This window comes from Phocoena phocoena, chromosome 20, assembly GCF_963924675.1.
Source record: "Phocoena phocoena chromosome 20, mPhoPho1.1, whole genome shotgun sequence".
Taxonomy (NCBI): Eukaryota; Metazoa; Chordata; class Mammalia; order Artiodactyla; family Phocoenidae; genus Phocoena; species Phocoena phocoena.
The window spans coordinates 7117811-7131998 of NC_089238.1; the positions used below are offsets into that span (position 1 = coordinate 7117811).

At 51.2% G+C, this 14188-nt stretch overlaps 1 protein-coding gene across 2 annotated transcripts; it reads right to left on the reverse strand.

The window, feature by feature from the left end:
* Positions 1-102: 102 nt before the first annotated feature.
* FLT3LG (fms related receptor tyrosine kinase 3 ligand) lies at positions 103-10084 on the reverse strand. Of its 2 annotated transcripts, none has more exons than XM_065898668.1 (8): positions 10024-10084; positions 9607-9673; positions 8946-9062; positions 8556-8609; positions 8211-8354; positions 7610-7748; positions 3160-3347; positions 103-332 (listed from the first exon to the last, which is right to left on the reverse strand). In XM_065898668.1, exons 2-8 carry the CDS (start codon positions 9637-9639, stop codon positions 120-122), a joined length of 888 nt encoding a protein of 295 aa, XP_065754740.1. In that variant the 5' UTR covers positions 9640-9673; positions 10024-10084; the 3' UTR covers positions 103-119. The 2 variants fall into 2 exon arrangements, with proteins under 2 accessions (XP_065754740.1, XP_065754741.1); XM_065898669.1 differs by having other exon boundaries at positions 7610-7694; positions 10024-10065.
* Between the last annotated feature and the right edge of the window lie 4104 nt (positions 10085-14188).

The window sequence follows — 14188 nt, forward strand, 5'->3', positions numbered from 1 at the left end:
AGGTATTGAATGAAACACTGCATTAACTGAAAAACCAAGACCCAAACCCAAACTGCCCCATCCACTCACCCTGTCCCATCCACAGACAGGCTTGGCCGGAGCTGGTAGAAAAGGATGATTTATATACAATTTCCTGGGGACAAGGGCTTTGTACAGAGTGGGGAGGGTGAGCCCGGGGCTGCTGCTGGGTGCTGGCGTTGCCTCCATCCTGGGGAGACAGTGACAGGAGCAATGTGGCCAAGGAAAGGACCAGTTTCTAGCTGACTTCCTCCAAGTTCCGACTCTGTGTCCTCGGGCAGGTGACTCCTCTCTCTGGGCCTCAGTGTCCTCCTCTGTAAAATGGGATGATAGATGACTCGCTGGGGTGTTTGAGGCTCCGTGGACAGAGAAGAGGAAAGCAACAAGCTCAGGGCTTGGCACAGTCTCAATGCCAAAAACAACTCCATTCACCCTGAATACTCACTATGTGTTTGGGCATCGCTGGCCAAGAGAACTAACTCTCTGCAACCATGAGAGATCTGCGCTCTCCAGGACAGCTGTGATAGCAGCCACATGTGAATACCGTGCACTCTAAATGTGGCCAGCAAAACTGAGACACTGAGTTTTTCATTTTACCTAATTTAAACTTAAACTAATAGTGTGGTTATTGGGAGAGTGGGAAAACAGGGTGTGAACAGGGACAAGGGTAGGAGGAAAACTTCTCAATTGAAAATTGTATCTCGGGGACTTCCCTGGTGGTCCAGTGATTAAGACTTCACCTTCCAATGCAGTGCATGCGGGCTCGATCCCTGGTCCCTGGTCCCTGGTCGGGGAGCTAAGAGCCCACATGCCTCGTGGCCAAAAAACCAAAACATAAAACAGAAGCAATATTGTAACAAATTCAATGAAGACTTAAAAAAAAAAAAGATAGAAAATGTGTTTAAAAAAAAAAAAAGTTTGGGGCTTCCCTGGTGGCGCAGTGGTTGAGAGTCCGCCTGCCAATGCAGGGGACACGGGTTCGTGCCCCGGTCCGGGAAGATCCCACATGCCGCGGAGCGGCTGGGCCCGTGAGCCATGGCCACTGAGCCTGCGCGTCCGGAGCCTGTGCTCCGCAACGGGAGAGGCCACAGCAGTGAGAGGCCCGCGTACCGCAAAAAAAAAAAAAGTTGTATCTCAGACTTCCCTGGCGGTCCAGTGGTTAAAACTCTGAGCTTCCACTGCAGGGGGCACAGGTTCAATCCCTGGTCAGGGAGGCTCCTGCATGCAGCGAGGCGTGGCCAAAAAAAAAAAAAGAAAAAAAATTGTATCTCAAAAAGAATTGTAATGAAAAGTACTGCCCAGGACTTCCCTGGTGGCACAGTGGTTAGGAGTCCGCCTGCCAATGCAGGGGACAAGGGTTCGAGCCCTGGTCTGGGAAGATCCCATATGCTGCAGAGCTATTAAGCTCATGCACTACAAGTACTGAGCCTGCACTCTAGAGCCTGTGTTCTGCAACGAGAAGACCTCGCACCACAGCACCACAACAAAGAGTAGCCCCTGCTCACCACAACTAGAGAAAGCCCGTGCATAGCAACGAAGACCCAATGCAGCCAAAAAAAAAAAAGTACTCCCCAAAACAAATGCTGACATGAAAGATCATTTAATTTAGAAATTGTTCCATGATCTAGTTATTGGAAAACTTCTGTAGGTTTCAAAGAAATTGAGTATACGAATCTACTTATGCAACTGTAAATTTCATGGAATCTAAATACTGATCAAATATTTCTGATAATTTCGCATATGCATTGAGATGTGCTGTGAGTGGTACATACACACTACATTCTGAAGACCTGCTATGAAAAAAAGAATGTAAAAATATCTCATTGATAATTTTTTAAAGTATTGATTACATGTTGAGATGACAACATTTTGGATACGCAGGGTGAAATAAAATATATTCTTTTTTTTTGACCACGCCACTGGGCTTACGGGATATTAGTTCCCCAACCAAGAATCAAACCCGTGCCCCCTGCAGTGGAAGCATAGAGTCCTGACCACTGGACAACCAGGGGATTCCCTAAAATATATTCTTTATACTGACCTGCTTATTTTTACTTTAAAAAAAGATTCAGCTACTAGAAAATTTAAAATCACATGTGTGGTGTGGCTTATATTCTATTTCCTTGGACAGCATTGCTCAAAGGGTTTTTTGTGGTCACTTCCGTTAACCTCTCAACAACTCTATGGTAGAAGGATTATTATTAGAGTCTTTTGTACAGATAAGGAAACAGGCAAAAGAGTGAAAGGCACAGAAGCCGGAATCCAAAGGCCCAGAGTCAAATCTTGGCTCTGTCACTCACGAGCTGTGTGACTTTTGGCAAATGACTTACCTCTCTGGGCCTTGGTTTCCGCCTCTGTGAAGTGGGGATAATAATGGCACCAGCTTCTCAATTAAGTGACTTAATTTGCAGAAAGCTCCAGTGCAAGACCTGAGACACTGAGGCACTCTACGTGTGAGCCGTTGATGCCAGATGTTTCTTGTTAGATCCCTCTGACCTTTTTCACACCAGGAGGGCTTTGCAGAGGCGGTCCCCTCTGCCTGCTCCAGGAGGCCGCTCTCTCCTGGCTTGTAGACTCCTGTATACCTCCCTGGAGGTCGGAGTGGGCGGTGTCCTCATGCTTGCAGGTCCCCACTGAGCTCACTGTCTTTCCCGAATCTCCCTCCTCCCCCCCAGGTTCCCCACTGGGCCAGACCCAGCGTCCTCTGCTTGCGCCACCTCCCCTTCCTCCTTCCTCGCATCCCCCACCAAGCCTGTCAGTCTCTAGCCCCATCCCTCACGATGATCCCTGACCCCCGACTCTGCCCGTCCCCTCCTCTCCGTCCCCATGGTCCGGCCCTGGCTCAGGCCTTGTCCTCTCTCCCTGAACCCTCGCCCAGCAGCCTCCTCTTTGGCCTCCAGTCTGCTGTCTGTTCCAGTCTGTCCCCCTCCATGGCCCCAGAAGGGTCTTCTTGCATGCGGACTGACCCACCCCTTCCCTACTCAAGTTCCCCACCCGGCCCCCACCACACATGCCACCCACGCCAACACCAAGTCCAGGGTCCTCAGGTTGATGAGGAGTCAGTGCTCCAGGCAGGGCACCTATGGCCCCCAAAGGATCAGCTGACTCCGGCCACGCCCTCTGCCCACCCCACTGGCTCACCCGCTCCCCAGGGTAAGGCATCCTCTGTCTCTTCCTTCGCCAGTGCAGGCACCAGGCAGCGGCCAGCAGCAGGAGGGCCACGGGCAGCAGCAGCAGCAGCAAGAGAAGCAGAAGAGGGGCCTGCGGGGCCGGCAGGGATGTGGCCCCCAAGGCCCCAGGACTCCTTGGGGGCAGCAGGGTGGAGGAGTCTGCCAGGAGAGAGGAGGCTGGGTGACTGAGAAGAAGGGGCAGGCCAGGGAAGGAAAAAAAGGCCTGCCTGGTCCTGCTGTGTGACCTCAGGTGGGCTGCTCACTTCTCTGGGCCTCAGTCGCCTCATCCATAAAATGGGGATAATTATTGTATCACCTTCATAAGGTTGTCACAAAGATTAAATGCATGAATATACCGAAAGTGCTTAGAACAGTGTCTAGCATGTAGTAAGGTTGAATTTTATTTATTTTTTAAAGCCATTAATAACTTTTTATTTCAAATATATCATTGTACTTTTTTTTTCTTTTTGCCCACACGGCATGTGGGATTTTAGTTCCCCGACCAGGGATCAAACCCAGGCCCCTGCCAGTGGAAGTGTGGAAGTCCTAACCAGTGGGCCTCCAGGGAATTCCCTACATTTTATTTCATAAAGGGACAAATGTGTGTCTAGTGCTTATGTATCGATTTGCTTATTTGTCTTCTTCCCCCAATAGTCTATGAGCTACACGAGGGTCACAGGAGCCTTATTGCCAGAACCCACTACTTAGCGCTTACTAAATAATAGTTTAATTTACATAAAGTAAATATCTGAGCGGATGAATGGACAGATAATAGAACAATGAAAGATACAATGTGTGAAGCTATGACGTCTCACAAGGCCCCACTTGATCTGGCCCCCTTTGTTCCTTCTGTACCCTCACCCCCCACCTTCTCCCCTTTGCTTACTTGGCCTCAGGCACTGGGGCCTCCTCATGATTCCTTAAACAGGTAGGCAGGTTTCTGCCTCGGGGCCTTTGCACTGGCTGTTCGCTTTTTCACAACTTTCAGTGACTTTCCAGCTAACCACCTCAGCCCATGATTCCATCACCCTGTTTTAATTTGCCTGCATGGGGCTCATTACACTCACTTTCCTGATTAATTATATGTTTACATGTTTATCGTCTGTCTCCTTGATTAGCAGGTCAGCCTCCCATGGACATGGACTTGATCTTGTTCTGTGCTGTGTCTCCAATGCCAGGCGCCAGGGAGATGGTTAATAAAAAGGTTAGTTGAATGAATGATTAGTGATACATGTAAATACAAATGACAACGTTAAATATAAATGACTAGGACTTCTCTGGTGGCACAGTGGTTAAGAATCCGCCTGCCAATGCAGGGGACATGGCTTCGATCCCTGGTCCGGGAAGATCCCACATGCTGTGGAGCAACTAAGCCTGTGCACCACAACTACTGACCCCGCTCACCACAGCTACTGAAGCCCATGCGCCTAGAGCCCATGCTCCGCAACAGGAGAAGCCACCGCAATAAGAAGCCCGCGCACTGCAACGAAGAGTAGCTCCCGCTCGCCGCAACTAGAGAAAGCCCGTGCGCAGAAATGAAGACCCAACGCAGCCAAAAATAAATAAATAAATAAATAAATAAATATAAATGACTAAATGATTGGAAATGCAGGAAGAAACTGAGAAGAATATACTTAGAGTGGGAGGTCTTCTTATGTCCCCCCACCCCCACCCCCTGCACAGCTTGCGGGATCTGACCAGGGATGGAACCTGTGCCCCCCTGCAGTGGAAGCATGGAGTCCTAACCATTGGACCGCCAGGCAAGTCCCTAGAGCGGGAGGTTTTTTATTTATTTATTTATTTATTTTTTGCGGTACGCGGGCCTCTCACTGCCGTGGCCTCTCCCGTTGCGGAGCACGGGCTCTGGACGCGCAGGCTCTGCGGCCATGGCTCATGGGCCCAGCCGCTCCGCGGCACGTGGGATCCTCCCGGACCGGGGCACGAACCCGTGTCCCCTGCATCGGCAGGCAGATTCTCAACCACTGCGCCACCAGGGAAGCCCAGCGGGAGGTTTTTAACCATCCCTCTCAGAACTTGACACATCTTGTAGACAAATATAAGGAAGACAGAAAGTCTCTGAATAATACCAAGATAAGGTTGATAGAATATATACACACTGATTCAACCCTGATCGTACCAAAAAACAAAACAAACTATTATTTTCCTAAGACCTTGTTCAGTTACAAAACTGATTATATACTTGGCCGTAAAGGAAACCTTAATAAACTGAACAAGTTAAGTTTTCACAGGGCGTGGTCTCTCGTCATATTCCAATAAAGTTATTTCACTTTGAAACATTTTTTTTTTTTTCTGGCCGCACCGCGTGGCTTGCAGGATCTTAGCTCCCTGACCAGGGACTGAACCTGTGCCCTTGGCGGCAAAAGCTCAGAGTCCTAACCACTGGACCTCTAGGGAATTCCCCACTTTGAAACTTTAGGGCTGGCCCATCCAATATGGCGGCCACTTGCCTCACGTGGCGAATAAATATGTGACCTGCGGCCAATCTGAACTGAGATGTGCTGTCCGCGTAAAATATGCACCAATTCTTAAAGACTTAGTAGGGAAAAAAGGATGTGAAATACCTCATGAAGTAATTTTTTAAAATATTGATTATGTGTTGAAATGATATTATTTTGGGTTAAAATATATTGGGTTAAATAAAAAATATTGAGTTAGTAAAATTTCTGGTTTAGGGACTTCCCCGGCGGTCCAGTGGTTAGGACTCTGAGCTCTCACTGCCGAGGGCCCTGGTTCGATCCCTGATCAGGGAACTAAAATCCCACAAGTTGTGGGGCGTGCACCCTCCCAAAATTTGTGATTTAAATATTATTTTAAAAATTATAAAATTATGAGAATTAAATTCAAGGAACTTCCCTGGTGGTCCAGTGGTTAAGGCTCCGCTAAATAAATAAATAAATTCAATAACATCACAGAATTCCCGGGCGGTCCAGTGGTTAGGACTATGCGCTTTCACTGCAGGTGGCACGGCTTGGATCCCTGGTTGGGGAACAAAGATCCCACAAGCCATGCAGCACAGCCAAAAAAAAAAAAAAAATAATAATAATAATAAATTCAATAACATCATTATAGAGAACAGATTACTGGCTGACAGGGGTTAGGATGGGAGTTTTAGGACGAGATCTAGTTGCACAAACTCACATGTGGTTACACAAAGCTACATGTGTGAAAAAATTACATAGATACACATACATACACACACACACTCTCTCTTTTAGGGGTTGAATGTGTCCCTCAAAATTCATACGATGAAATCCTAACCCGCAGTACCTCGGAATGTACCCTTATTTGCAGATCAGGTCTGCAAAGAGGTGATCAAGTTACAATGAGGTTGTTAATGGTGGGCCCTAATACAATATGACTGGTATCCTTATAAGAAGGGGAAATCTAGACACAGAGATATGCATAGGGGGAGAGTGCCATGTGAACATGAAAATGGCCATCTATAAGCCAAGGAGAGAGACCTGAAACAGATCCTTCCCTCACAGCCCTCAGAAGAAGCTGGTCCTGCTGACCCCTCAATTTCCCAACTGTAAGAAGATAAACTGCTGCTGCTTCAATCACCTGGTTGGTGGTACTTGTTACAGCAGCTGTAACAAACTAATACACATACACATGCATGCACTCATATACAACTGGCAAACTCTGAATAAACTCTGTGGATGGCACCCATGTCAATTTCCTGGTTTTGACATTGTGCTAGAATTAATGTTACCAAGCAAAAGGTACCACTGGGGAGGCGGGGTGAAGGGTGCGCAGGACCTCCCTGTACAGTTTCTATGCCCCTTTCCTTTGAATCTGTAATTATCCCAACATAAAAAAGTTTTAAAAATAAATCCACCAATAATATGCTAAAAAATAACAAACATTAAGAATCCTGGGCTTCCCTGGTGGCTCAGTGGTTGAGAGTTTGCCTGCCAATGTAGGGGACGCGGGTTCGTGCCCTGGTCTGGGAAGATCCCACATGCCGCGGAGCGGCTGGGCCCGTGAGCCATGGCCGCTGAGCCTGCAAGTCCGGAGCCTGTGCTCCACAACGGGAGAGGCCACAGCAGTGAGAGGCCCGCGTACCGCAAAAAAAAAAAAGAATCCTGAAAAATAAGTGAATTAACCTTTTTTCTTTTTAACTTTTTTTAAACATGGCTACAAGAAAATTTACACTTAAATGTGTGACTCTCATTCTATTTCTATGGCATACAGCTACCTCAGAGAAACAGGCAGGATTGGTTAATCCCTTCTCAGAGATGGGTAAACTGGGGCCCAGAGGGGGATGACAGGCCCAAAGTCACACAGCCCATAGGAACACGGTGGGGTCTGGGGAGCCCTGAGTGGAAGGGGTGAGGGCCTAGTGAAGGTGGGAGAGGAGGGAGTGGGGCGGTGGGCTATGGGGCGCTGGGCACCTTTACCCGGCTGACACTGCAGCTCCAGGCACCTGGAGAAATTCCGCCGGGTGATCCAGGGCTTCAAGGCCACCAGCTGCTGGGAAGTGTCCTGCAGGAGGTGGGAGATGTTGGCCTGGACGAAGCGAAGACAGCTGGGGAGGGGCTGGGGGCAGGGGAGGGAGACGTCACCACGGCATCACCCCCAGCGTCACCTCAGGTCAAGGGCAAGCCCTGGGTCTCACAGAGAGTTTGGAGCCTTGCTCCCCCAGGTTGCTAGGGGGAAGCCTCCTTAGCAATGCGGTCAGACCTGGATCAGGAGGGAGTTTAGACCCCCTCCTTCTCCGGGTTGCTAGGGGTGAGAACCCCTTAGCAATATCCTTCAACAGGGCCTGAGAAACAAACTTAGAATTGGTGCATTGGGCTCAGACCCCTGGCCATCCTCCAGTACTTAAAGAATTGTCACTTCCCAGCACTGAGGGACCCCAGCAGGACTGGGCTTCCAGCTCCACCTCCCTCAGGCTGATCAGGTCAAAGGAAATCTCCAGTAAGTCCTAGCAGACCTTTGCTTCCAATCCCTAGGAAAGCATCGCGCTCCCCTCACTTGTTCCCCAAGTTCAGGGCTGACCTGGAAGGCACATGAGGTGACGAAGTGTATCTCGGTGTTGACAGCCTCCAGCAGTTTCCCCATCTGGGACCCAGCCACAGTCTTGAGCCGTCCCATCCAGCGCTGGGCCAGGACCAGACGCCAGAAAGCCCCACAGAGCTCGTCCTGGGGAGAGACCACCCAGGCTCTGGGTCCCGTGGGCGGAGGGGGCAGGGGGCTTAGACTGGTGGTGCTGGGGGCCGGGACTCCAGGGTCCCGGGGGAGGAGGGGGCCGGGTCAGCACACTAGCCTGGCTCCCTGAGGGGTGGTGAGTCTTGAATCTCTCCTTCCCACCTCCATCCCGGGCCCCTCCCATCTGGAACTCACGTCCTGCAGGTTGGAGGCAACAGTGACTGGGTAATCTTGAAGCAGGTAGTCAGACTGCGGGAGAAAACAAAGTCAGGCCTGGCTGCAGAAGGAGGAAAGAGACCTATGGGGACCTGGGGGCGGGGGGGGGGGGGACAGCGGCCCAGAGAGAAGGGGGCGGGACCCAGGGTGGGGAGATGGGGACCCAGAGAGAAGGGTACAGAGACCCGGAGGGGGCGGGGACCCGGAGAGAGGGGGACAGGGACCCAGAGAGAAGGGAGCAGAAACTTGGGGAAGGGGAGCCGGGGACCCAGAGTGGGGAGACAGGGAGCCACCCACCGAGACCTAGACAGGGGGAACTCAGACCCAGAGACAGAACCTGGGCCTCAGATTTGGAGCAGGGACGCTCACCAGCTTGCCGATGGTGCTGGTGAAGGTGGAGGAGATGGGGCTGTGGGGGAAGGAGCAGTCCGGGGCCCCGCGGAGGCGGGGGCTGAGCAGCAGAAGCAGCAGCAGCAGCAGCGAGGTCTGCGGGCGGCGCGGGGTGAGGCCTCCATTGGCCCCGCCCCGCCCCCTCCCTTGTCGAGGCTGCCCCCTCCGGCCCCCTTTTCTCTCTTCCCTCTTTCTCCTTTCCAGCTCTTCCACTTCTCAGCTCCTCCTCCTCTTGGCTCCCGTGTGCCCACCTCTGACCATCTTTCCTGTATCTCCTTCTGCCTCTGGTCGGGCGCTGACCAGTTTTCACCCTCTTCTGCCCCATCTGTTTCGCCCCCCATCTCCCCACCTCGACCCATCTCTCTCCACTTCTGCTCACTTCTGCCCAGGATTTTCTCATCTCTGTCCGTCCCTCTGCCCCTCCATGCTCATCTCTCCTGTTTCTCCCTAGATCTGGGTCCCAGCTTTACCATTTGTACCCACCTCCCTGTTTCTTCCCCCGACCCTTACCCATCTCTCCCCACCCCTGTCCATCTCCCCACACCCTGTCCACCCCAACTCTGTCCATCTCCCCTCTCAGCTCTGCCCATCCTGACACCGGCTCTTCCTTTCCCCCACCTTAACCCCCAGGGATACGCACAGTTGGGCTCCAGGCTGGCGCCAGCACTATCATTTCGGCCCGGGGCCCCTCATGCCTGTGGCCGGATCTTGGAAGGGACAGAAGAGCGAGTCTCGGACCCCCGCACCCCAGCCCCTTCCTTGCCCGCCCCTCCCGCCCCTTCACCTCCCCGCCCCTCCCCTCCCCGCCCCTCCGCCCCTCCCTCGGTCCTTTGATGTGGCTAAGTTTCCGCCTCCTACTCTATAGAGCTTCCTGCGTGAAGCACGGTTATGGTGAAAATTCCTCATCTCTCCTTCTAAGAACCCCGACGTCCGGTGCCCGCAGCCCTCCCCGGGCCAGGGACCCAGGAATCCGACCCCCACCCCTCTCCGCTCAGCCCCAAGAGGGGGATCCCGGCCCCGCCCTTCGGGGACCAGGATCCCCTTTCTCCTCACGCACCAGGCTTGCCCCAGCTGGGTGTGGAAGGGGCCACGCCGGGTGACAGCCAGAGATCGAAAGTGAAAGGAAATATTGGGGGTAGATAGTGAGCTGGGACGGGGGGGGGGAGTGGGGCTGGTGCAAGGGGCGCCACCTGGTGGTGACAGTGGCAGCTGACGCCGCAAAGGGCGCCTCAGTGGGACTCCCGCTCAAGCGGGCTGAGGTTGGGTTGTTCCCTGGTGGGGGGACACAGTGAATGGGGAGCTGCGGTTCCAACATGGATCTGCCTCTAGCTAGAGCTAATCACACAGGGCCAGGAGGCGGTCACCCTGAGCCCTTCATCTTTGCCTTGAAACCTCAGCCCCAGCCCCCAACCCCGGTCACCTTCCACATCGAGGTAAGTGACAGCTCCATCCTTCCAGGTGTTCAGGCCCAAAGGCATGGAGGGGACTTGTGACTCTGTTTGCCTGTCACTATCCGCTGACAGTCCAGTCCGTCAGCAAAGTTGTTGGCTGACCATCAAAATGTATCCAGAATCTGACCACCTCTCATCACTCCCACTGCCACCCCCATCACCTGCCTGAGTATCACTGTTCCCTACTCACTTTATCAGCTTCCCTGCCTCAGCCCTCACCTGCCACAGCCTGTTCTCCATATGCAGCCAGAAGGAGCCTGTGAAGACCTAAGTCCCCTCACGTCCCTCCTCTGCTCCAATGCCACCGCCCAACCCCATACCTGCCACAAAAGTCCAAGTCCTCACTGTGGCCTAGACAGACCTGCAGGATCTGGCCCTGTCCCCTGTCTCCTCCCTCCTCCCTCCTCGCTCAAATCCAGCCAAGCTGGCCTAAGGCAGGCATGCTCCTGGCCCAGGGCCTTTGCACTGGTAGTTCTCTCAGCCTGGAATGCCCTTCCCCCAGATACCCACATGGTTCAACCTGATCTCATTCAGGTCTTTGCTCAACTACACAAGGCAAAGCCTTCCCCAACCACCCTTTTTCAAGTTGCACCCCTCTCCCAGCACTCCCACTTATCCCTGCTTTTCTCTCTCCCTCGCCACTCATGACCTTCTGACACACCATTGCCGTTTACTTTTCTTCTTTATTGTCAGTTGTCCCTATGAGGACGTCAGCTCTGGGAGGACCACGGTGAGTGTCCGCTTACCCTGCTGGATCTCCAGCACCAAGAACTGTGCGTGGCTCACGGCAAGTGCTCGGTCAACATTTGTTAAATGAATGAACCAGTGGATCCTGGCCCCTTCGGCATTGTTGTGGTATATTGGAGAATGCATCTGGTCTCCGGCTGTTTCCTGGGAGACAAACTCTAAGTCCTTGGAACTTCCAGGTGATAGGCTTGTCTTTGGTATTCATAGATGAGGGGCGCTCCCTGACCACACCTGAGTACACTCAGGATGGGGGCTGGTCAGGACCAGAAAAACCAGTCATGTGATTAGAGGGTTGGGGCTTGGAGGCACAGGAAGAAGTCTAACTTACCGACCTCTCACTTCCAACCTCGAGGGAAGGGGAGGCTAGAAATTGAGTTCAATTTCTGTCTCCAACTTCACATGGCTTTTTCCTCTTCTGTCTTCTCCTCTTTTGTCTCTTATAAGGGAACTTGTATTTAGATGTAGGGTCTACTTGGATAACCCAGGATATCTCGAGATCCTTGACTTAATTACATCTGCAAAGACTTTTTCCAAATAAGGTTACATTCATACGTTCCGCGGTTAGGACATTATCTTTTGGGGGCCACGACTGAAATCACTAGTTCCCTCAAAGCTGTTTCTCACCTCTGGAAACAGCATGTGCAAAGGCCGCACTGGCTGTTTCCTCTGCCAGGGATGCTCTCCCAACCACCACTTTTCTAACCTAATTAGTTCCTCATTGTCCTTCAAGACCCAGTGCAATCACTAATCACCAGGGAAATGCAAATCAGAACCACAATGAGGTATCACCTCACACACCTGTTAGGATGGCTATTATCAAAAAGACACAGGTAAGTGTTGGAGAGGGTGAGGAGGAATGTAAACTGGTACAGCCACTATGGAAAAAGGTGTGACGATCCCTAAAAAAATAACTAGAGGGAATTCCCTGGTGGTCCAGTGGTTAGGACTCCACGCTTTCACTGCCTTCACTGCCGAGGGCGTGGGTTCAATCCCTGGTCTGGGAACTAAGAACCCACAAGCCACGCAGCGTGGCCAAGAACAAAAGAACAACAAAAAAGGTGTCCATTGGCTAATGGATAAAGAAGATGTGTGTACATACACACAATGGAATATTATTTGGCCACAAAAAGAAGGAAAACCTGCCATTAACCTGGAGGACATTATGCTAAGTGAAATTAGTCAAAGACTAATACTGTATGGTGTCACATATGGGGAATCTAAAAAAGGCAAATTAATAGACCCAGAGAGTAAAATGGTGGCTGCCAGCAGCTGGGAGGTCAGGGAAACAGAGAGCTGTTGGTCAGAAAAGACAAACTTTTAGCTATGAGTGAGTTCTGAGGATCTAATGCACGGCATGGTGACTGTATTTAACAAGACTGTATGGTATACTCGCAAGTGGCTGAGTGGATTTTTTTTTCTAAGTAATTTATTTTTGGCTGTGTTGGGTCTTCATTGCTGCGTGCGGGCTTTCTCTAGCTGTGGCGAGTGAGAGCTACTCTTCGTTGCGGTGCGCGGGCTTCTCACTGCTGTGGCTTCTCTTGTTGTGGAGCACGGGCTCTAGGCACGCGGGCTCAGTAGTTGTGGCACGTGGGCTCGGTAGTTGTGATGCACGGGCTTAGTTGCTCCGCGGCATGTGGGATCTTCCCAGACCAGGGCTGGAACCCATGACCCCTACATTCACAGGCGGAGTCTTAACCACTGCACCACCAGGGAAGTCCCGTGAGAGTGTATCTCCAGTGTTCTCACCACAAATAAAAAAGGTAAGTATGTGAGGTGACGGATGTGTTAATTAACTTGATTGTGGTAATCATTTCACAGTGCATATGTATGTTAAATTATCATGTTGCACACCTTAAGAAATAACATTGTAGAACTGAAATATATACAACTTTTAACTGTCAGTTATACCCCAATAAGGCTGGGGAAAAAAAAAACTCAGTGAAGTGGCACCTGCCTTGGGAAGATTCCTGCCATCTCTCTCGCCTTCACCTCATACACAGACACACACCCACACTCAAGTTGGGAAAGGTGTCTTCTTCAGGCCCCCAGAGTGCCCTGAGCTTCTACCACTGCTATAGTACTGTACCTGTCACCTTAGGTTACATCAGTGTCTTTCAGCCAGAGCTGAGCCTACCTCTCCTCTGCTCACAGATCCTCTATGGCTCCCTAGTGCCCTTGGGACAAATTCCCAACCCCTGCTGACACCTTAATTTTAGCTCAGTGAGACCCATTTCAGACTTCTGACCTCCAGAGTTGTAAGATAATATGTTTGCATTGTTTTATTTAAGCCACTAACTTTGTGGTCCTTGTCACAGCACTGACAAGAAATGAATATACCTCTCATCCACTGCATGAGCTCACGAGGCTAAGTTCTGTCTTGTTCATGGCCATCCCCAGCACCTACAAAAGTGCCCCACTCACAGCAGGCACTCAACCGATTTTTGTTGACCAACTGGATGGCTGCCTTAACTGGGAGCTCCTGCCCCTAAGCCAGAGAAGATTGGACCAGAAGTGGACATCTACCCCAGTCTGGCCAATCAGATTTCTTCTCCTGTGGATGTGGCACTAAGTGTCCTCTGTGGTCTGGGCTGGGGCTATAGAGACCTCCTGTAGCTGGCTTTGGCTGGTTAAAGCAACAGGACTAATAGGCAGGTCACTGAGGCAGCCCATGGAATCTGGGGGGAAGTTATCAAACCCCAGAGGAAGTAGAGCCTTCCAGGGACTTTCCTCCAAGACGTTCCTGTGTCTTTCCTGTCCAAACGTCCAGATACTGGGAGAGGTTATCTATTCTGCCCAGCTTTAGTCAAATACTGACAGGAGGTTGTCTGCTCTCATTTGCCCCAGGACAAAATCAACCTCTAATTAACAGCGTGTTTTGTGTAACCATCACAGAATCTACCCAATGAGGTTGGAATTATTAGCCCCAATTTATAGATGAGGAAACTGAGGCTTAAGAGTGGTGAAAGGCTTCCCTAGTGGCGCAGTGGTTAAGAATCCACCTGCCAATGCAGGGGACACAGGTTC